At 49.2% G+C, this 22,343-nt stretch overlaps 2 protein-coding genes and 2 non-coding genes across 5 annotated transcripts in view; 1 reads left to right on the forward strand and 3 right to left on the reverse strand.

Annotated features, from left to right (window-relative positions):
* Nucleotides 1-332: 332 nt before the first annotated feature.
* Nucleotides 333-2,164, reverse strand: LOC149364633 (UPF0488 protein CG14286). The gene is made up of 5 exons (XM_089574591.1): nucleotides 2,011-2,164; nucleotides 1,856-1,924; nucleotides 1,705-1,795; nucleotides 1,498-1,632; nucleotides 333-545 (listed from the first exon to the last, which is right to left on the reverse strand). The coding sequence occupies exons 1-5, from the start codon at nucleotides 2,038-2,040 to the stop codon at nucleotides 385-387; spliced, it is 486 nt and encodes a 161-aa protein (XP_089430717.1). The 5' UTR covers nucleotides 2,041-2,164; the 3' UTR covers nucleotides 333-384.
* A 3,383-nt stretch (nucleotides 2,165-5,547) lies between these two features.
* Nucleotides 5,548-5,619, reverse strand: TRNAQ-CUG (transfer RNA glutamine (anticodon CUG)). Its single transcript has one exon. It is a non-coding gene; the product is annotated as a tRNA-Gln (tRNA).
* Nucleotides 5,620-5,626: 7 nt separating this feature from the next.
* Nucleotides 5,627-5,698, reverse strand: TRNAE-UUC (transfer RNA glutamic acid (anticodon UUC)). Its single transcript has one exon. It is a non-coding gene; the product is annotated as a tRNA-Glu (tRNA).
* A 227-nt stretch (nucleotides 5,699-5,925) lies between these two features.
* The window catches only part of Hsepi (D-glucuronyl C5-epimerase), a 57,966-nt gene continuing 41,548 nt past the window's right edge, over nucleotides 5,926-22,343 (forward strand). Inside the window, exon 1 of one of the 2 annotated variants that reach the window (XM_089574593.1) lies at nucleotides 5,926-6,061. The gene's annotated coding sequence lies outside the window, so the exon portion shown is untranslated. Of the gene's footprint in view, nucleotides 6,183-22,343 lie in introns of both variants that reach the window. The other variant, XM_089574594.1, reaches the window with a different exon arrangement.

Genomic DNA, 22,343 nt, shown 5'->3' on the forward strand with positions numbered 1-22,343 from the left:
CACCAAAATGTATGGCAACACCATTGATGTATCATTGTAGCTTTTGGTGTTGCCATGCGTTCTTGGTTGTCATGGGAGTATATATTGCGTGTTGTTCCTAATAAAGCCTTCAGTTGATAGTCAGCGCCGGTCCTGTTGTACTCTTTTTCGTTGTCCTTTCGTTTAGCGCTGTTTTTTCCAAGATACTGATAAGAAGCAAATCATGAGGTTCTTTATAGTTGCAGTGTAATCGGAACCATGAGACTAAAATTATTGATTGAAAAAGGCACAACATTACAGTTGCTGCAATCCATTCACAGCACCAGCTTTCAAGAAATCAGTGCAAATCTACAGTACATGAAGGCTCTTTTTTTATTCTTATTAAAAATAAAAAGACAATGCACCTTAAGAGTCCTCAGGGTCAATGGAAAAGTTGAACTTGAACTCTGTGACAGATGCTGGAACACCAGAAGAACTGTCTTTGTTTGGCACTGCCACTTTTCGTAGGAAGACAGACTTAGTCTCTGGAGAACTCTGGGGCTGAAGCCTAGTCTTCTGGGTGGACTCTGAAAAATGGAAAGGATCCACCACACAAATGAAGATTGTAAACAGCGTCGCACAGTTTTGATACACAATTTGCACATATTAACTTGCCAGAAGTGCAAAAAATTTCAGCTGCCGCGATGGCCGAGTGGTTATGGCACTCTGCTGCTGACCCGAAAGACACGGCGGGCTCTATCCCGGCCATGGCAGTCTAATTTCGATGGAGGGGAAATTCTAGAAGCCCGTGCGATGTCAGTGCATGACAAAAAGCCCCTGGTGGTTGAAATTTCCGGAGTCCTTCACTATGGCATCCTTCATAGCCTGAGTCGCTTTGGGATGTTTAACACCGGATAAACCATAAACCAAACCAAAAAATTTCAGATGTAACAGCAGACAGTTTAAGTGCCTGACCTGCCAGCAGTTATTTGAGCACCAATTCAGCAATTTCGGGAAGTAATACTACAGCCGGGATTTATGATCCAGGGTATGCTGTAGCTAAACAAAATTGAAAATTCATGAGCATGTTCAGTTTAATTGGCAGCTATGGCAAAATAGGTCCAAGTGTGCCGATGAGCATATTAAGACATTAACTGGTCTGATTTCGTAACCTGACCCAAGGCTGTTTCACATGCAAGCGACAGAGCGGCGCGATCAGGAGAAAAATTTACTTGCTGGAACCTCGTCGTTCTGGCCGCTCGAGCAGCGATCGCTCGAAACAAGTTTTAGCACCGCGGCGGCAGAAATAACGACCGCTTTCGCTCACAATGGGCTGGAGGTAAAGTTGTCCATGTGATTTTCGTATACACTCAAAAAAAAGTGGCGTCAGTCAAATGAACACTCATTCATTCATTCAAAATAAACGAAAAGTTAAGGTCCTGCTGCGAAATGACCTGAAACATGTGCAAGAACTACGAACTACCACACTCCAACACAAAAAAAGCAGCGCGATTTTCTTACGACGCAGTAGGCTCATACCTGCGACAAACTTGGCCTTTTCTTCCTTCATCTTTTCCCTGTAATTCCCAAGTGTCATGCTCATAACCTGCCTTTTCTTCGCCAACGGTGCTTTCGCGCTTTGCAGGGTCTGGAGAGCCCGCAAGTGTTCCGAGTCTGTGAATGATCAGCAAATAAATAAACATTGCACACGCCCATTTGAAGGAATAAAAGGGAATGCCAACTCACAGTTTTTCTTCTTTGAGTCAATTTTCGACAGGGATGCATTCAGCTGCTCAATACACCACGTCAGTTCCCGCTCAAACTTTTCGCCGGCGTCCTGCGATGAACATGAACCGCGATCATGTCACAACGTTCCTTAGGTATGGGACACACAAACCTCTTCATCTCCAGCGTCTTCCGAGTTCAAGGATGATGTAGACGGAGTAGTCTGCGACGGTGGGAGCTTCTAAAGATAGGGAGCACAAAGCCACATGATTGAAGCGTTAACGCGCAAGTGCCCAACAAGCCGCATGCAAAACTCGATAAATGTACCTGAACTGGTAATTTCTTTCGTCTGTGCATGTCAAAAGATTCACAGAAACAACTCAGTCGCTAAGAGACGGCAAGAATGTGCCGATCACTATTTAATGCAACGCATGTTTACATTCCGCGTACATGTTGGCAAGCACGCACTGGCCCACGCTGAAACCCATGCTGAAACTTAAGGGAGCCGCTATGACAGCTGCTGGTGATGGTGATGATGGCTAGAATTAGGGCAACAATAAAGTTTCTAAAATTACAGCACTGCGGCTAATCTCTTTTTAACGGCTCAGTGCAGCAAACCACCTATCTTTACAACCATAACCGATACGCGCGCATCGCTGACACAGCCATTGATCCCAATTATGGGGCTCGATGCCGCATCCCCGCTTTCCGAAGGAAGCTCGAGTTCTTTCTTCCTCCATGGAGTGAGTTGGTCCTATTAACTATAGTGCCTAGAATATTAGAATATTAGAATATATAGTGCCTAGAATTCTAGGCACTATATATTAACTCTATGGAGTGAAGCCAGGTGAAGCTACCGGATGATAAACGGCTTGTCCCGGAAGTCGGGTGCGCGTTTTCGTCATGTACACTGTACTTTCGGTGACATTTCTTTTTGCGTTGTTCTCGTCATACAGCTAATACCATGGAGGAAAAAAAACTGAGGAGGGAGCGTCCGGCGACAACCTTGAAGCCTCGTCTTAACAAGTAAAGATATAGCAAAAAAAAAAAGAGTGTGTCCCCCCGTGATTGCACCACGTGATAGCGTGCGGTAAAGTCTAGCCCCGCTGCGCGCGCGCATGCGCCGATTAGCGCGGCAGACTAACTGTAGATCAACTTCCTTGCTGTAGACGCCCGCGCCGCGGGTCGCGCATACGCGCGCACTAAAACATACCGGAATCAAAACATAAAGGACCGGCTCGGAGAGCGAAAAACTGAGGGAGAAAACGACTTCAAAACACTCGGCTTGCGAACGCTGGCCGCGTGACGTCACGCTCCCTCCTTAGTTTTTTTTCCTCCATGGCTAATACCAACTGTTGCATAAATCAGAGAAAATCGAGAAAAAATTCTCTCGGCATAACTGCCAGTTTGTTCGGGTTCAAATTTCACACAGAGGTTGCTTTTGGGGGTCAGTTTTGTTTTATACTACATTTAGGTGGGGTACTTGCCTGATTCGGTCAGAATTATTTGGAAATCCCCATTGTCTGCGGCGACAGAAAACCAAAACCGAAAAGCTTCGCAGCACTGGTACCCGTGGCGCCGTCTCGCACTCAACGGAGAAACGAGTCCTCTACCGGGGAGGGCGGCGTTTGAGGACTTGGACTCGCATAGCCAAATCACGGCCATGGCCTTCTCTTGATCGCTGTACGACCGCATTTTCGGCGATGTCTTGCGCTGCTTCGCAGCAAACAGCACCAAGCAAAGATGATTTGCTCACCAATTTAGCACAACTGGGTTTCTTCGGTGTGTATGAGATGGCGCTACGAGTACCACGGCTGCGAAGCTTTCGGTTTTGGTTCCCCGTCGCCGCAGACGATGGGGATTTCCAAATAATTCTGACCGAATCAGGCAAGTACCCCACCTAAATGTAGTATAAAACAAAACTGACCGCCAAATGCAACCTTTGTGCGAAATTTGAGCCCCAAGAAACGTGCGGTTAGGCCGAGAGAATTTTTTTTTTCGATTTTCTCTGATTTACGCAACACGCTATATACCAACCGCGCTTTACCCCCCTGGCTCTCGTGTAACGTACGCAAGAAATGTGAACATCGTTTGGAGAACCCTGTAATTTCTTTAGTGGTTTTTGAGGACAGGAAATGGCGCAGTAACTGTCTGACATCTCGGTGGACACCCAAAAGGCGGGATTGAAAGGAGAAAGGACGATAGAAGTGCCGTAGTGGAGGTCTCCGGAATAATTTCGACTGTCTGCGGATCCTTACCGTGCGCTGACCACTCTACGGCACTGACATCGCACGGCACACGGGCGCATTTCTGTGTTTCGCCTCCATCGAAACGCGGCCGCCACGGTCGGGTTCGAACCCGCTGGTTCCAGTGGAACCAACTGGGTTCCTGTTGCTTCCAACTGGAACCAACTGGAAATTGTTCCATAAGCCAGTGGAGCTGGAAAAGATTTTCGCCAGAGTGCCTTTACGACTGAGCCACCGCGGAGGGTCTTCTAAGCGTAAAGGCAAAATGAGTGGAATAAACCAAATTTTTGTGTAGCAAAAAGAAGGCAAACGATGGCGTACACTTGTCTCTGAAAAAGCCGCTCGTCAGACTTCTCCGCAATTAAACGCGCGCCGTAGAATGCATTTTTACCTCGTCAGAGCGTTGAATTGTTCGTGCTCAAATTTCGCACAGAAATGGCATTTGGTCGGCAGAATTGTTTTATGCTACGTTTGTTTGATCAAAAGTTTGGAGCCCAGGGGGTTTGCTTCTGAGCCTAACTGTGGGGTTCGTGATGCATCTCCAGCGCTCCAAATTTCCTCTGGGTAAGAAGATTTCTGGTTCTGCCTCCTTCAATGGGTAGGACTTCCCAAAACGCTTCAGGACTCCCACCGCAAGGCTAAAAAGTAAACCCCCTGGGCTCTAAACTTTTGACAAAGACTGTACTTGCCTGAATCGATAAGAAAAAGTAAGATTCAGATATTTGCATCGTCTGCGGCGGCGACGAAACAAAACAAGCCGTTGTCTCAGCGATGGTTTGAAGGCGCTTTTTAGCTGCTTTGTCAATGATCACGAAAAACTTAGTTTGGCCAGAACTCCACTGAATTTTAAGTCTTGTGAAGAAGCGTCTTAGACTTAGACTTAGACAAACTTTGTTATATCAGATAATCAGGACGGCGGCCTCGCCATCCCGTCCTTGTCAGTCTTCAGCACCCCACAAAACACGTCCCTCCTTTACCGAAACTCCACGGTGAACAAACCAGATGGCGCCACCAGTCGTATAGTTGTACCGCTGTTCGGCTTTTGAAACCGTAACGACGGGAGAAACAAAAATCAGCTCTCGTAGGCTTCTACTCCTTTAATTAGGTCACATAAAAATGGAAGTCTCTGTATATTAGCCTCTAATTCATACGACATATTTGAAGATTACGATGCAACATGGACGATGAAAGCTGCAGCGTCTACCGGAGCATCATTGCTATTTTTATAAAAGCTCTCAAGCCTGGAAGTAAAAATAAATCGCTCTGTGTTTCTATCAAAAATAGCTACGTGGGCTAGTTGGTGAAGCATGCGAGTAGTGTGACTGGAAAGTGTCGCGTGAGGGTGCACAGCGCTACAGAAAGCATAGCGAAGAGAGGTGGGCCGACCGGAGCAACGAGAGCGGCCGCTTAAATGCCTGCAAACGATCGAATTGAAAAGTATTCGGCCAACGAATAGCACCAAATGCACATCCTTCAATAGAGAGAAAAAAAAAAGACTCAAAACATATGCCACACTAGAGCTAGCGAACGGCGCAATGGAGCCTATCTTGAAATGTAGACCACCTATGAGAGCATCAAACACGCGCCTTGTAATCAATAAAAATTTAAAAAAAAATGCAGGTCCCACCGAGATTTGAACTCGGATCGCTGGATTCAGAGTCCAGAGTGCTAACCATTACACCATGGGACCAAGCATACTCCGATGCCGGGAATCGAACCCGAGCCTCCTGGGTGAAAGCCAGGTATCCTAGCCACTAGACCACATCGGAAGACAGCAAATGGCTGGTTTTGCTGCAATATAAATCAATCCTATGCATTTTTTTTAGTACTAGTTCGTTCCTTTTGGTGTTTTTGATGATTCAATCAAAACGATACTTCATTTTAATATCTAAATTTATGTTGGCCGCAGCACAACTTGCTGCGGTTACCTGCCAAAGCTCAGCAAAGCGACTCATTTTTGAGTTGGTGCGCGCTTTTGCGAACAGATGGCGGCACGCGCGAAACCTCGGAGGGCTCAAAACTTCATTGCCCTTTTCTCGCGATGGTCGTGCGGATGTGCGCGTTGTGTTGTGGTGCGTGTGAGTTACTTCGGACTTGATAATTGCAAGTGTGAAGTGCGACATGTCATAAGTGTGAGTACGAATTACGGCAGCTGATGGCTGTCGACTTTTCCTACGCGGCTGTTGCGGACCCCTCCAGTGCGCTTCAGTACAGATGCAGTAGTTTTGTTGCTCGGCCTGATCCAAAACTGCAGTGAGTAATGCAAAATTTCACGCGTCTTACTTATGTAGAAAGGATAAAATTCTCAGTGGAACCAACGCTGCTGTTAATACTGTGCCCTTCTTGCTTACACGCATTACCTGTGATGCGCGCGGTTACTGCCTTGTTTACCTTGCTCGCGCCGTTTCCGCGGTAGGGAGACAAGTCAGCCTCGCCAATTTTGGACTTCGAGCATGCTTGTTGCGGGGAGGCAACATAACTGTGTTGTTCTTCATTGAAGTGTCACCTTTCGCGCTCGTAGGAGCTGCGTGCTGCGCCTCAACGATTGTATACATTTCTCCTGTTTGTTTCCTTTTTTTTTTCTTTCGTGTACTACGTATGTCAACCTCACTGAGGTTATAAGAAACACTGCTTCACGGGAAACACCCTAGTGATTCCGGCTGTAAAAAACAAGTTAAAGAAGGGATAGGGGCCTTAACCATTTTGCTTTGTCCTCTGCAGTTACCATGTTTTCCGCGCTCGTCCGTAGTACGTGAGCGTCGTTGACAAAACTTTCAGATTGTGCTCATTCTTTACTGTGCGCTTGGGGTTGAAAACGAGTGGTGTTAGTGCCACTTCGAAAGAAGCGTTCAGCTGCAATGACAGCAACAAAAGTTTTTGAGGCCGTGTTGCACTGTTTCGCGTAGTTGGCCTACAGGAGCTCGCGTCGTAGCGAGGAGCGTATGGGAGCGTTATTGCACTGGATATCGTTTCATGCAGTCATGCCACGTGAAGTGCGCGCTTTCAGGTACACCTAATCACAGCTGGTGTGTTTGCGACCATTCATTGTGAACTCGCCACTAATGCAAGAGGTATATCACTGACATGCATATAAAGTCTCCACTACAAAAAAAAAAAGTATAGTGTGTGTGTGCGTGCGTGTGTGCGTGTGTGTGTGTGGGGGGGGGGGGGGAGGGGGGTTACGTGGCATCTGACACACAAATTGCATCTAGCATGTGTACACTACTGCTTAATTATGTGCATAACTGGCTAAAGGTAATAAACTCATTCTTTCATTGCTTGAGATGAGCGAACTGTTTTCAGAGAGAGATCTTAAAACATTACAAGCTTCATTTCTTTGACAGCAGATATATTTAGTCCGTAAAAAACTTTCAGAACAGTTGCACATAGGGGTTGAAATTTCTGCTCCTTTAGTGCCAATGTTGGAAGCCCTGGGATTGGCAGTGCACTTTCCCTGGCTTCTGCAGTGGCCCACAGGTTTTCTATCTCTCTTTATTCCTCGGTGTCAACAAATTAAATTTGTATGCAAACATACAAACATCCTTACCTGTATGCTAATCATGGATGGAGTACTGGCTTGAATTCATGCAGAGCTTGCAGATCTGCAGTTTCTGTCAATGCCCATGTGCAGCTGCAATTGAAGGAGCTTACACAAACGCAAGCACAGGCTGTCTGGCTTCTTGCGAATATGGACAAGCATGCCCTCTCGGCACTATAGTTGGTAAATTTGTTCTTATATGCAGTTTATCACCTCTCTTTTATCACCAGTAACAGGTTAATTATGAAGGACATTCGAACCCTATCCCACTCTTATTCATGCGGTTGCCGGTAACAGGCTGAGGACGGGTCAGGGATGGCAGGTTACTCTTTTCTGAGCTAAATAACTGATGCCTGGTAGATACACTGCCGGGAGTTCCTTGCAATAAAGTATGCTTTCTAAGGTGCCCTTGGTGTTGGAATAATCTCGTTTTTTCTTTCTAGTTCTGATGTGCAATTCACTTTTTGTAATCGGTCATTAAGTGGGAGCTCGAGCTGTCTTTTTAAAGAATTTTGAGTGTTCTCGCAGTTGTACATTTGTTCACCATCTGCCCAATGTGCATCATATTGTGCGTTGTGTGTTTAGAATTATAGCGTACTACACTACGGCTGTATAATTAACTTTTTTTATATAATGTCTTTGTGGTTGTTTATATTGTCATTGTCTATCTTTGTGCATAATCAAAAGAGTCGCACGTCAAGCAGCAGTTTTATGTTCTCCTGTAGGGCTTTTGTTATGCTTTCATTCATTTACTTCTCGAAGTAACAGAAATCAGCCAAGTGCAGCGCGTGAATGGGCAATGTTAAAAATTGCACTTCTGCCATCTGTTCAAGAAGCATCAGAGGCAGCTGTTGTTTTTCTCATAAATATTCCCAATGTGTGCTGTATGCCTTCGCATAAGAACTGTAGACATGTTCCGCAATTAATTTTTCAAGGAAAAAAGAAAAAAAGCTTGGCCTGTCTTATCTATTCCTTTTGTCCTTTGTTGCTGCGCTGTTCCCCATAGTAATGGAACAACAACAGGCCAAGCTGTCTGACAGTAGTTTACCAAATTCGTGTGGGAAAGGAACCAGTACATGGAAGACAGAGGACAGGTAACTGGAACACACAATAGAGCTGCCACATGTGGCTAAAATTTGTACAGGAAAAACTGACATTGATGTACTGAGGTGTACCACGTTCCACCAATATGTGTTCTAAAATTGTTCCAAGTTCTGACACATTTTTTTTTCTCGTTCGTATATCAATGCTCCCTTATCTTATAATAAAATTTAATTGTGAGTGTCAATGCTGGTGTTTGTTACTCTCATCTGCCCTCCTCCTGCGCTCTGGTTTGTTTCCATTATTAATTTAAACTGACTAACCCCGATTAATGGCGTTAATGCATGGGTTACAAAACTGATATGATCGATTCAGTCCTCCGTGCGAGAGAAAAACGAGGCCCTTTATGCAGACCGGAAGCGTTCTTGCCTGCTGACGTTGCTTACCAAAATAGATTTTCCCTGATGCGGGCGGTTTGTTTTCCTGCTCATGGAACCTCTGTTCCGAGATGCGGTCGATTATTGTTAATTCGACCCTGACCCAATTGCGAGAACTGCTGGGATTATTCAAAGGATTGAATTTGAAAAAGAAGCTAAAGAATGCATTGCTATTATGTGGGGCATTGGTACGGGGTCTAGTAAAGAGAAAAGTTGAATTATAGGAAGTGCTTCGCGCAGCCACATTTGAACTCCTGGGAGTTCTGGGTGCAGCCTTTTCAGCCCGCATTAAAAAGGAAGATGAATGTGAAAAAAGAAAAGTTGAAAAATGGAAGAAGAAACAAGAGCTTCCCCTCGGGGTGATTACACTTGCTTTTGTCCCAAACATGTTACTTTTGCCCTGAGATTTGCAGCCGGCGCCCTCGCCCAAATGATCTTCCTTGTCTCCCAATTTTTGCTTCTCGTAATTTCTTTTTTTCCTTCCTGTATTCAGTCTGATTCCGCATGAACGCAATCGCAGAACTGCAGGCAGAGGTGAGAGAGGGAAAGCAGCGACGGTCGCAGAATGTATGTGCGCGAATCGACACGTGAGGCGAGCTCCAAAGTGAGCGGCGTCGGCATTTCCAATGCAAATCCGGACGAGACGGCGACCGCTGTTCGCGGGCCGGGCACGAAGGGTTTCGCGCGGTACCGCCGAGATTTCAAAGTGGGCATCGCCGCGAATTCCCACGGGGACATGGCGCATCATCGGCCGCGGCGCACGGTCTCGCCGCTCTGATGACCCCGCCGAGAGAAGTGTGACCGTGCACGGTTGCGCTTTGCGCATGCTTTATCGTTCTCAGCACCCCGTTGCGGTTGCAACCGTCCCGAGAGCGTTTCTAGGAGGCTGCCTTCAGTCGCGGTGCATATGAGGCGGACAGTATGTAATGCAAAAATGAATATTGCTTTTGAGAACAAGATAGACGCAGTATCTGTCTCACTTCTCGGTGGACACCTCAACCCACGTGCCTCAACCGCTCCTCGAGGGAAGGGAGAAAAGGAGGGGATGAAAGAAGGGAGAGGGAAAGAGGCGCCGTGCTGGTGTGCTGCGGATGAATTTCGGCCACCTGCGGTTTCTTTATAGTAGTCCGGGAACTCCTCTTTCACTCCCACCTTCCTCCCTTCCCTTACGGCGCGGTTCGGGTGTCCACCGAGATATGTGAGACAATTACTGCGCTATTTCCCTTCCCAAAAACGAAACCAAAACCAAACCAGTTTTCAATTATCATTTTCGTCGTACAGCCCACGGGCGTACTTTACGCTTCGCCTGCATCGAAACGCGGTCGCATCGAAAAGCGTCCACGGGATCGCCAGCCGAGCGCATTAACTACTGAGCCACCATGGTAGGACGCCCGAACACCTCCGCGAAGAGTTCGAAATGATTGATGAAATCAAGGAGCAGAGAGAAAGAGGGAAAAAAATGCATGTACAGTTGTGTACAAGCTAAGCAGAATCGACGGAACAGCGTCCAGAAACTATCGGTAGCACCGTGCAGCTGCACTCTAAACAGAACGGAGTAAAAAGGGAGACGACAGCAAACTCTCTTTTTACTCCGATACAGGCATATTCGTGTTTGGAGTGTACGAAGACATAGGAGTAAGTTGTGGCGGTTTGTGCGCGGTAAAGAGGTAAACACCGGCACGAGAGCGCAGGGAATAGAAGGTGCCCCTGCGCCTCGTTCCATATCATTCCTACGCTCTGACCCTGAGCACTTTGTTCTGTCGCAAAAAAAAAAAAAAAAAGATCGTGCTTATGTTCTTAGTTTCGAAAATGGACCTTCGCGGGCGTTATCACCGCAGGGTCATTCCTCTCGAAAGGAGACACTATCTCGCCGGCGTTTATCTCACTTTTGTTTCGTGTTCTGGTGGTTTGATGGAGCCGCCAGTAGTCCTTAATCGTCGTTCCAGGTTAGCTTGTCTATGAATGTACCTGTCTTGGACAAGCTCAGCGCATCAGCGTTGCCACGCATGGTCTAGGGTTGGTCTAACCAACGCCTCGATTTCAATACCAGACACATGAGCTAGTTTAGGCCCAAGGCGCTTTCATATTACAATTTCTTACCCGCTCTCATGTGCTAGCCTTTGTGCCGGCTGCCGGCCCACCTGCAGTGAGAGGGAAATAGCACCCTTAAATAACGACATACGTCAGGAAATAGGTTGTATATATATTTTTTCGCGAGTTTGCGCTTTCTCTACAGCCATGCCAGTAATTCGCTAGTGTGACGTAAGCCAGTGCTCCGCGCTGAGGTGGCACGTATACGAGTGAACAGAAACGAATAAAGGCGTCTAAAGGGGTGTCGTTCCTATGCGAGCGATGTGACTGGCATTGAAATGGAGGAGGCGTTTTTCCAGCACATTTGCGTTCAGCACGAAAAAAGCACTGATTAGCTGCACGGATACTGTCGCGATTCTTTGCTGACATTGTTGCTCACGTGGTGCAAATTGTCCTTTGCAGCACCTCACGGGACCGCTCAAGGTGCGCGCGTTTCTTGTGGTAGACGGGATCAAATAGTAATAGTGGGGGGTTAACGTCCAAAAGCGACATGGTCTATGAGGGACGTCGTAGCGAAAGGGGGGGGGGGGGGGGGGGGGGGCTTTAGCGTGCACTGACATCGCACGGTACACAGGTGCCTAGCATTTTAACATTTCGCCTCCATCGAAACGCAACCGCCGCGGTCGCGATCGAACCCGCGTCCTCGGACTCGGCAGTCGAGCGCAGTAACCACTGAGCCATCGCAGCGGGGCAGTCTGGGTCATACGTCTGAAGCCGAACACGGTATGAGGGAGGAAGTCGTTGGACTCCAGATATGGTTGGAGCCTGGTAACGATGACGTGCTCGAAGAGTTTGCCCACGCACTGTGTGATTGATATCGGTCTTATGGTGCCCAGCTGGGTATTTTTTCTGAAAGCATACCTGAGTCACGGTGTTGAGATATCAGTTCTCCACAGCATGGAATTAAGCTTCATGGGTAGATGATAATTCCTTTTCTGAAATCCTGGCATACGATCTTGGGAAGTATGAAATTTAAACATTTTCCACAGCATGGAATTAAGCTTCGTGGGTGAATGATAATTCCTTTTCTGGAATTCTGGCATATGCTCTTGCAAAGTATGAAATTTTAACATTTTCCACCTTTTGATATTAATTAGCGCGTAAAGCAGCTATTGTAGTTACTGCGAATAGGTCTGGTTGGTGCGACATATCGTCTTCAAAAGGCGCCCTAAAAAGCGGAACATGTTTCTAGAAGGAGCCGTTGTATGTGTGGGATGCAGGAAGCAAAACTATAGGAGGAAGCGTCACGTGACGATCCTATAGTCGTGAAAAGCTTTGAATGAGACAGGTCAGCCCTGCAGTGCAAAAATCAACGCGTGTCTTTGGCATGCATGGTGTACCGCGATTCCCGTCCCTGCAAACCCGTCCCAACCGCCTCAACACTGAACAGAAAGGAGTAAAAAGGGAGTAAGTGGTCCCCCAGAGGACAGTTTACTCCCATACAGGCGTGTTCGTGTTTTCGGAGTGAAGTTGTTATCCATCTTCCCAGCTGTATGTATATTCCGGCGGTACATCTTCGCGTGCGCCGTTTGGAGAGAGGAGAGAATCCGCCACGCCCGCTCTCAAACACCGTTGGGGGCGCAGCCGTCTGAAAACTTTTCTTTCTTAACTGTAGGAGCATGCTGTCCCATTTAAGATTTCCGGCGGCCATGAGGCGTTGACCAGCTTCGAATGACGGAAGCGTGGTCTCGCGTTTGTGTTTATAATCGTCTTTATGTCAAAGTTCTGCATTTGCCAGTGTGCCCCAAGGAGGAGTTATTTTATATTAGTTAGAGTGCCCCAAGCAGAAGTGGCGTACTAAGACATGACGTGGTTAGGTTGTGAAGAAAGCGGAGGCTGCGGTTCGAAGGCGCGGCTGTTCCGGAGCCCCGTCGTGCGGCGTGACTGTATACAGCTGCCGCAACGTAACTATCGCAAAGGCGTGAGCACGAGGTCCGCGACTTAATCTTGCCGCAGCTGGATCACATAGACATCGTGAATCAACTTGCGGCGAAGTGTTTTGTAAATATTTCCAGCACACTAGTTTAGTCTCATTCCTCCGCATGAAAATCCTGCAGCCCAAGGCCTGTCATCCGTATACAGTGACGACCAGTAGACAGTTTTAGTATAGCGTACGCAAAACCTTTGCGTACGCAATAAAATAGCGCATGTAGAATGCGCATGCGCAGAACGCTAAAAGAAGCTTAGCGTTTAGCGTACGCACGCAATTTTCTGGAAATAGCGTAGCGTCTTTGCGGGGCTTGCGGAGACAACATGGCGGCGCCCTGTTTGCCCGCTTCGGTTCTAAAATACCTCGTCGAGTTATTCGGCGCTCAACTGGCAATAAATGGTGGTATTCGCTTCCGCTTTCTGTCGTTTCACTGGGACGCAATGTTATGTGCGATAACTTGCCGGTACTTTTGAGATAGCAGTCTGTTTTCAAGCCCGTAAGCCTAACGACAGGTTGTGTACACTGTCGTCATGGCAACGGCCATTTTTGGCACTTCTCAGAAGTTGGTTGGCTTGGTTTGGATCAAAACGACCTCATTTTTTTTTTTTTCGACGTGAGGTGGCGTTAAGTACTTACCCAAACGGGGCTGAACCTGGATGTTGTATGTCTACTTAGCGCCTATTGCGGAACGGTCCGCAAACGCTCACCTAAAAGAGTTGTTCGCGCTTTGAATTTAGCGTACGCAAACATCTTGCGTGTTGCGTACGCAAAAAACGCAAACGCTGTACTAAAACTGTCTAGTGTGTCCGGCACGGCCACGCATCGAAGAGAACTTCGCTTTGGTGCACACACTCTAAACAGAAGGGAGTAAAAAAGGGAGTAGAGGACAGCTTACTCCCTTTTTTTACTCTCATGCAGGTGAATTTATGATGAGTGCACATGCAACTTTGAGCGAGCCTCCTCTCCTTCCATTCCCTCCTCGAAATTCTTCTCTCCCGCTCCTCGTCGAGTAGGCTCGGCAAGGCAAAATCACCCCTTCCTTCTCCGGTGTAAGCCGGAGGCGTGGTGTCTGTGGAGTGCGTCACAGGGCGACGTCATGGCCCCGCCTTCAATAGAATTCTTTTCTTGGTTTTTGAATTTTCTCCGCACACTGAACGATCGAGAGGCGCGATCGGCTCGACCACCTAGACTTGTTAGCGAGCGCATCCTTTCATACATCTGTTTATCATTCCCAGTTAACGAGCCTCCTTTTCATTTTCTTTTAGGCCTCCCCACCGTTTCACGAGCGGAGGGGCGGAAGTCGGTTGTGTTCGAAACACACGGCGAAGCGCGGACCCGGCAACCGCCCGTTTGCTTTTCTCCATGCGTGTTTGTGTTCTGTGTGTTTGTGTCTTTTCTCCGCTCCAAAGCATATGTCATTCATTGGAGTCAAGGCGTACGCAAGATGCACGAAAGATAAGCGGTGTGTGTGCGGAGCGGTCAAGTGGGCGAGCGAGGGAAAGGCTCTGCTGCACTAGTAATTAAAACCTTGTTTTGGGGGGCTTGCATAGAAGAAAAAAATCTGAGAAGGGAGCGCGTACGCAGAGCGTCTCGTGAGGTGATCACGGCGGGGGGAGGGGGGAGGGGGGGGGGCGAACCAACTCCCTCAGTTTTACTATTTTTTACTTTTTATGGCAAGGGTTCAAGGCTGTCGTCGCACGCTCCCTCCGCAGTTTTTTTTTTTTTTTGTTCCTTCATGCGGGTTTGTAGGCACGAGCCAGAACAGAAGGCGCTGCGGAAAGCGTTGTGCAGACGACGCGACGCCAAGGCTACGCCCAATCTTCTCCCGTCAGTCAGAACGATGCACCAATGGAGTGCCTTCAGCGAAAGTAGCCCCCCTTGACGTCAGCGGGGTTCAGAGTAGTGGGCCGGGCCCGTTTTTGTTGAAGGAAAGAACGAGCGGGCTTTGATTTGAGTTTTCGCAGCTTTTCGGGGCGCGCATGGCTCTAGTATTTTGCAGAGGTTATCTTCGATGCCTCATCTATGCAGTGGGCTTGTTTTTCAAAAATGTCCGGACCCTGGGCAGTGGCCCTTTAAAGTGGACGACCCTGTCCGGAGGGAGAGAGGGGGCCAGTACGAAACCCATATCATTCCTCTCCTTCTTGGTGCGCTAGCAGTTATAGTAGCAATTTCCCGCAATTAGCCGTTCTGTGTTTGTTGGTTTGTCTGTCTCAAGCCGGTTTTGTGGCAGTATGCTCAGCTGCCCACCATGTCAGGCGGCTGATTAATTAATCGCGAGAGGCTGCTGGGGAAGAGAAACCTGGATCGCAGCCAAACCCAAGACCCACCGATGGCAGCACCTGCCGCAGCACCTGCCTTGTGGCACTGCTCTACTGCTCACCCTCCCACGGGGTGGCTTACCTGCAATGTGTAGCCGGTGGTAACCAGGCGAGCACATGGGGCGCTAATTAGGCGGCACCGCCGCTAGCGGACTGAGCAGCAGCGCGGTTAAGAGGATAACGTGATTCGAATGATGCTTGCACAGTTGTTGTTGTTGTTGTCCTCTAGATAATGGCGCGTACCCAATGCGGGGGATTGGCCAAGACACAGGCGGCAACTGATAGGCGCACAAAATGTTAAACAAGAAAATAATGATGGGGAAAAATAAAATAATAATGATAATAACAGCAATTAGGAAATAAATAACTAAACGGAAGAAGAAGTTGAGGTGGGAATTAGGTGGTAGTCTAGTACCATGTAGTCGGTCGTGGCTCCAACCCGACAACTGACGTCATGCTAGCGCGCATACCTGCATTTGGCCTAATTATCTTCTACTGACCTTTTTTTCTTTTTTTTTAGGCGGTCGAGAGCGTCAGCTGTCTATCAGTGCTGGCAGCATACGAACCCGCGGCGGCCGAGTTTGCATGGATACCTGGTTACCGTGCAATCTAAACAAAAAGGACTAAAAAGGGGGTAAACTGTCCTCTAGCGCACACCCTTTCATAAAAGGGTGCGCGCTAGAAGAGAGTTTACACCCTTTCTTACTCCCATATGGGTGCACCGGTGTTTAGAGTGTGCCTGTCGCTTCCTGATAACCAATCATCATTCGTCCCGTGTCCGGCATTCCTTCCTGGTGCACCGTCGCGTGCGCGCGACTTGACTTCGCCTCGGAGTCGCCAGAAGCGCTGGCGCTGTTCATGGCGTGACGGCAGACACCGGGCCGGTTCGAACCGCTGAGGAGGGTCGGGACGCGGCCTTTCTTCGCGCCGTGCCGGCGCAAAGTGTTTCACCCTTGGCACGCTTGTTGTGCGCCCTCGGCGGAACCCTTTCTTCCGATCCCCCACCACGCGCCGTGTGCGATTCGATCGGCGCCGAACACGGCGTGAGTTCGCGCCAGCCGAGCTGCCAGATCCGCCGCAATTGTTATAGATGAACGCGCGCGCGACGGTGCCGAGAATATATAAAGAAGGATAATGCACCGAGCGAGCCCGTGTTTGTTTGGTGGCGTGCGTCGTCGCCGGAAGGAGTTAGGCCCGTCTGTGCGCGCGTCTCTGCCGCCGTTGGCGCCTCCGAGCTCGGTATAGCGTGTCGCGCCGACTTCTTTCGCCCCCACGACGACCGAGTTCTCCCCGAGATAAATGGTTTCGGGCGACACAGCCTTGCACGATGCAGTGCGAGCGACCTGTGCGCCCGCTTTTCTGCTGTATCCTCGCTTTTCTTTTATTCTTCTTCTTTCTTGCGCGCCACGTCCTTCCTTTCCTTCTTTCCTTGCGTCCTTCGTCGCATGGCATGACATTCTGCTATCAGGGGATTTCGTTCGCAGCGCTGAAGCGCGACAAGTGAAACCCTGTTCACGGCACTCCGGAGTCTGGTAACTGCCGCGGCTTCCCCGGCCACTGACGTCAGCATGCGCGGCGACCAATAGGGGCTTGTGAATAGGCGCTTGTTGCGACAGTCACCTAAATGGAAACCGATTACGACCTACTCTAAAAATAGCTGTTAAAGTGCAGATCGCATTGAAGGCGAGCGTCGATTCGCGGGTCCCTATTGGCCGACACTCCTGCTATATGTCATTTGTTACAAGCGCTGCGACGGCTCTTAACTGCCGCGTTTACGTGAATGCGACTGAAGTCGACTCCAGTCCACTTCTTGAGGGAAAGTGCGAAAACTTCGAGAAAGAGAGTAGAGGATGAGTCGAGCCTTTCCTTCTCAAAACCTGCTGTTTCTGAAGTCGACTTCTGTTGCATTCATGTAAACACGGTAAACACGGCTGATGCGTCTTGAGTCGATTTTTCGAGAGGAAGAGCGGGTTTTGAGATGGAAAAACGTGTCTCGTCCTCTACTCTCTCTCTCCCTCCACGTTTTTGCACCGAGTCGACATCTGTCGCATTCATGTAACCCCTATATATAGCGTTCATTGATTATGAGAAAGCATTTGACTCAGTGGAAACCTCCGCAGTCGTGCAGGCATTGCGGAATCAGAGTGTAGAGGAGTTTTATGTCAAAATACTAAAGTCAGCAATAAAATTAAGGAAGGGTGTCAGGCAGGGAGACACGATCTCGCCAATGCTATTCACCGCCTGTTTACAGGAGGTATTCCGAGGCCTGAATAGGGAACAGTTGGGGATAAGAGCTAAGGGAGAATACTTAAGTAATTTGCGATTCGCTGATGACATTGCCTTGCTAACTCACTCAGGAGATGAGCTGCAAAGCATGATCAATAAGTCAGACAGGCAGAGCAGGACGGTAGCGGTAGGCCTTAAAATTAAAATGCAGAAAACAGGGCGAATAGTCGCTTCCTACTGCGCGGTTTCTACTTCAGTCGCAACCGGCGTGAGATGACTTTTTTTATTCGAGATGTTTGCCATTAGGCATAATGAGAAAGGGAGAGAAAGTTGGAAGAAGGGGTGTAAACAAGCCTCGAGATGACATTTCATGGCAGCCAATTCGAGGTTTCGGTAGAGCGTTTAAGGTCGACAAGTGTAGTTCTGCCTCAAAGTGTATATGTATATACCCTGGCGACACCTCGATTCGAGAATGGAAAACAAGCAACTCTGAAGCAATACCTACTGAACTACAGACCTGCACAAATGGCCCTGCTCCAGCGCGCATGTTCTAGATCATGCCTTTTGCCGCTAGGATAGAAACATTACGGGCTGCGTGGCGCCTATATATACCTGTTAAGAAAATGGCATCCTCCACCATTTTATTTCAAACAAGGCAGTTTTGTCGTTTGTCCACGTAACCATTATCATCCATTCATCTATGCTAGGCACGGTGGTGCCGACGAAAGAAAATGGACAAAAAAAGACGTTTTTTATACTCTTCCAGTGCGAAAAAAGTCGTTTTATGGCTTTTCTCATTGCTGGTGTTAAGATAGCAGACAAAGACAAAACAAATGTATTAAATAGCGTGCACAAAATGCCAAACGATGATGATGATCGTAGCAGACGAACAGGTCGACCTAGCGTCCTCAACGGCCAAGAAGCTAACGAAAGTTGGCGCACGCTGCTCCATAGGAACGGAAATTTGAACAGGAACAGTTCATATTTCGCGTAATCTCACAATTCTGCAGCACGTAAACAAAGGCAGCCGCTTTCTTATTGGCCATGTGTCTCGTCAGAGTCACATCAATCGAACACGAACACCAAAGGGCTGACCTAAAACGGCAGCCTTTATAAAACGAAGTGGAATGGCGAGCCTTCTGGTCAGTGTAAGCGTTGCTGAAACGGTTATACCTCTAGCAGTGCATGCCTGCCGGCTTCCCGATTTGGGCCTGCCTTTTTTCGAGCGGCGACTCCTTGGTGTAACACTATATATTTGGGTCGTGGCTGCTGCTTCTCCGAAATCGTCTTTAGACCTAACCACATACATAGCGCAGGCCCCGGCCCTTCCCTCAACCACTCGATAGGCGGCAGGAAGCTTGGGGCGCCTTCTTCGGCTACCATTTTGTTATGGTGCTCGGCCGTTTCGTTAACTGCGGATTATGTTTGGCACGCCGAAAAATTGCAGGTCAGCTGTGTTGCCGCTGCTTGTATTGTTTTCGTTTTTTTATTTATTTGTTTTCTTTTTTCGTGGGACCTCCAGCTGGGGGGAACAAGATCCACGCTTATATAGTTTAACCGATCCTATCTGAGTGCCACATGCATTTTACCGCCTTTAGCGGATAATCGGGGGGTCTATAAATTTCAGCTGCCGGCGGCCGGCTCTGTGTGTCGCTTTTTCTCATTCAATTAAAGAGCCTGTACATTTCTGTGGCCTGGTCATTGTACCTAACGGCGTGCGCTGCGCTCTGTGCTTTTATTTCGTTCTGTGGGTGTGCGCCCAGAAAAAATGCCTTTCTGTTGGTTCTTTCCGACCAACAGAGCTCCATGCCCCGCGTCGACAAACTCTGCGTCAATTAAGCGAGGCCAAGGAGAACCGCGGCGGGAAAACGCCAGGAGTGGACCGTCGGTGAACGGCGTTAGCATTTTTGTGCTTGCTGCATACTCTTTCTCATCTGCCAATAAATCTAGTCGCGCTGCAGGCGTGGCACGTAAGCTCTTGACAGGAAAAAAAAAAAGAAAGAAAATGCTGATACACGCTCGAAACGCTGAATAGATGCATTCTCACCGATTGTTGTCCTCAGTGTATCTTTTCTTTTTTACTTTGTTGAAGTTTCCTCTTTCTCTCTCTATCTCGCTATCAGTCTCTCCTCGAGGGATAAAATCACGATGGCGGATTGGCCAAGAGGCAGGCACGCGGTGACTTTGAGTTGGTCTGAAACGTGCTTCACGAGAATATTTCAATTGGTCCCTGTGCAGTGGATGACTGAATATGGGGAGAGAGCTTTATGTGCACGGAATGGGAATGTTTGGTTTGGAATAGAGTCTGTGCTTGGGAAGACGCCCGTAGAGGCCCCCGTATTCTGTGGAGACTACATCTTTATTCTTCACGTGCAACTATAGCTTTTCCTAGCTCGTCTGGCACGGATGTGAGCTGCAGTGATAGCACTTTTTCTCTTTCTCTCTCGCTCTCTCTGGATAACATGGATAACCGATCCTATTATATAGGCGGCCGTGTATAAGCGGTGTGCTGCTGTAGATACAGGGTCGCTCAGTATGAAAGGAAACACGGGGGCGTGTGGCCACCGCACTTTGCGAAGCACTGCCGCCAACAGCCGGCGAGAATCGGCGGCAAAGGCGCATGCGCAGTAAGTACGGCCGACTGCTCATTCCGCGCATGCGCCTGGTGCTACCTGAGGCTGCCCATTCTCGCTGTCGGCGGCAGCGCTTTGCTGTATATATCTTCGCGAAGCGCGAAGGCCGCGCGCTCCCGTGTTCCCTTTCATATTGAGCGACCTTGCTCATGAGCGGTCTTTACTGTTATGCGACGAAACTTGGACGTGCACGGGTCGTCATTCGGAGTAGTCGTACGATGTTGGTGGAAAAGGGTTTCCGCCCATGGGGTCGCGCGGGCCAAAGCGTCGTTGCTCGCTGTAATCCATTCTCGGTTATGTGTTGACGTCTTGTGTATCGAATGGCTTTTTCTTGATGTCATGGTAGTCGTGGTAGCCGTGGTATATAGTCTCACATGTGCTCCACCGTTGGGCGGGCAACCATGTCACACTTCGTGCACGTTAATCTTATGGTAGTCGCCGCATTCTTGCTCCTCATCGGTGTTGGTCCGCAGGTCGTTAGACATGTGCGCGAGAAGCTCGTGGCACGGTGGTTTTCTTGGAGGACTGCCATTTGGCAAGCACATCTGAGCGCCTATACCGCACTGGCCTTATGTATGCCGAGCGTCTGGATCGCCTACGTATGCTGTTTATTTTATTTTTATGTCGGAGCGAAAACTACGTGCCCGTATTAAGCTTTCATCACATGCTTTCGCTTTTCGGCATTGGTTGCGTCAGATGAGACGTTCCGCCTGCGGCGTTATCCATTCCTGCGCGTCGGACGTGGCTGCGACCTTGGTGTGATCGCTCGTCGTCCCCGGGGGAGGGGGGGGGGGGAGGTAAAAGTATTCGTAATGCTGTGCGGCACGCTCTTGCCGCACGGCTGATAGTGCCGTGCAGTACTGCGTTCGCCAGACATGATGGCATCAAATGCCCGGTTAAACAGCATTCTAGCCTGGGTAATGGGCTCCATAAACCCGCGTCGCCTGCTTTCCGTAGCGTGAGAGGGCCGACGTTATTTAATTGTGAAAAATGCGAAACTACCGATCACCCCTCGGGTACCTGCTGGAACCGTTTCGTTCGGGGATTAGCAGACGCAGCTGCCGCCTGTGAGTCTTTGGGGTCAGGCGTCTGCGCCGGCCATGGATTCCTGAGCGACGTTAGCAGTTCATTCGGCAGCCGCAGGTGGCGCGACAATCGGCCGACCTCTGGAAGCGCGCGCGCCCGTGGTATCTGGGAAGAGTTTTGCGACCGGCGTGACTGTCCTCAGCAAGATGTGTGGGGTTCAGTTTCTGTCGATCGCCTGTACTATACATGAGAAGACTCGCCGACTGCTGTGCTGTGTGTGCGGTAGTAGCCGCACTCAGCCAGCAGCTGAGGTACTACAGTGGCAGAACCCACGGGGTCACCTGACTACAGCCGCGCTGATAGCAACCGTGGCTTTGGCCAAGAAATATTTTGTGTGAATAATAAATCGATGATGTATGTATACACCGTGTGTGTAAGTCGAAAACACGAAGCACACAAATTGACACTCAAGACGGGCGTGAAAAGCTAGCATGCTTCAGGAGACTGGCGCTAGCACCGCTGCAGTAGCACCACCATCTCGTAGCCATAGCGCTTTTGTCTGTCATTCTGCCTGTCTCTCTCTCTCTCACTGTGTGCGCGCGTGCGTGCGTGCCCGCGCTGCTTTCTGCGCGTTCTGCGTGCCTCGTAGCTTCTGCAGTGCTGCATTTGTGTCTTCCTCTTTTTTTTTTGTGTGGGGGGGGGGGGGGGGGGAGGATCTCGCTTCCGGCACTCACCGAGAAGAAGAGTCCTCTCATTTATTAGCGCCATCGGCCGTGATAATTAAGAGCTACGAGGAGCGAGAGACAGGACCGGCGCCGGAGCTCTTATGGGCGCCTGAGGCAGGATGAGCGAAGGAGGGGGCTGATACTGAGCGCGCTTGTCGACAGGAGCGTATGAGTGAGCGATCATCGTGTCTACCCGGTAGCGCACACACGCTCTGACGCAACGCGACGCCAACCGTTGGAAGGACGGGGCTGCGCTGGGGTGTAAAGGGAGATGGGAAGAGGCACGTTTCGCGCGCTAGTCACTCGAACGAATGAGGCCGTGACGAAGTGAGAATGACGCATTTCGAGCGCTTGGCGTTCTTTTCCGGGTTCCAGGGGTGGGAGCTGCTGCTGGGAGCTAGAGAGGCAACTGGAGGGGGAACGCTTGGGGGCGAGAACGGCGGAATGAC

This window comes from Amblyomma mixtum, chromosome 2 (genome assembly GCF_055824585.1).
Source record: "Amblyomma mixtum isolate Tamu chromosome 2, ASM5582458v1, whole genome shotgun sequence".
Taxonomy (NCBI): Eukaryota; Metazoa; Arthropoda; class Arachnida; order Ixodida; family Ixodidae; genus Amblyomma; species Amblyomma mixtum.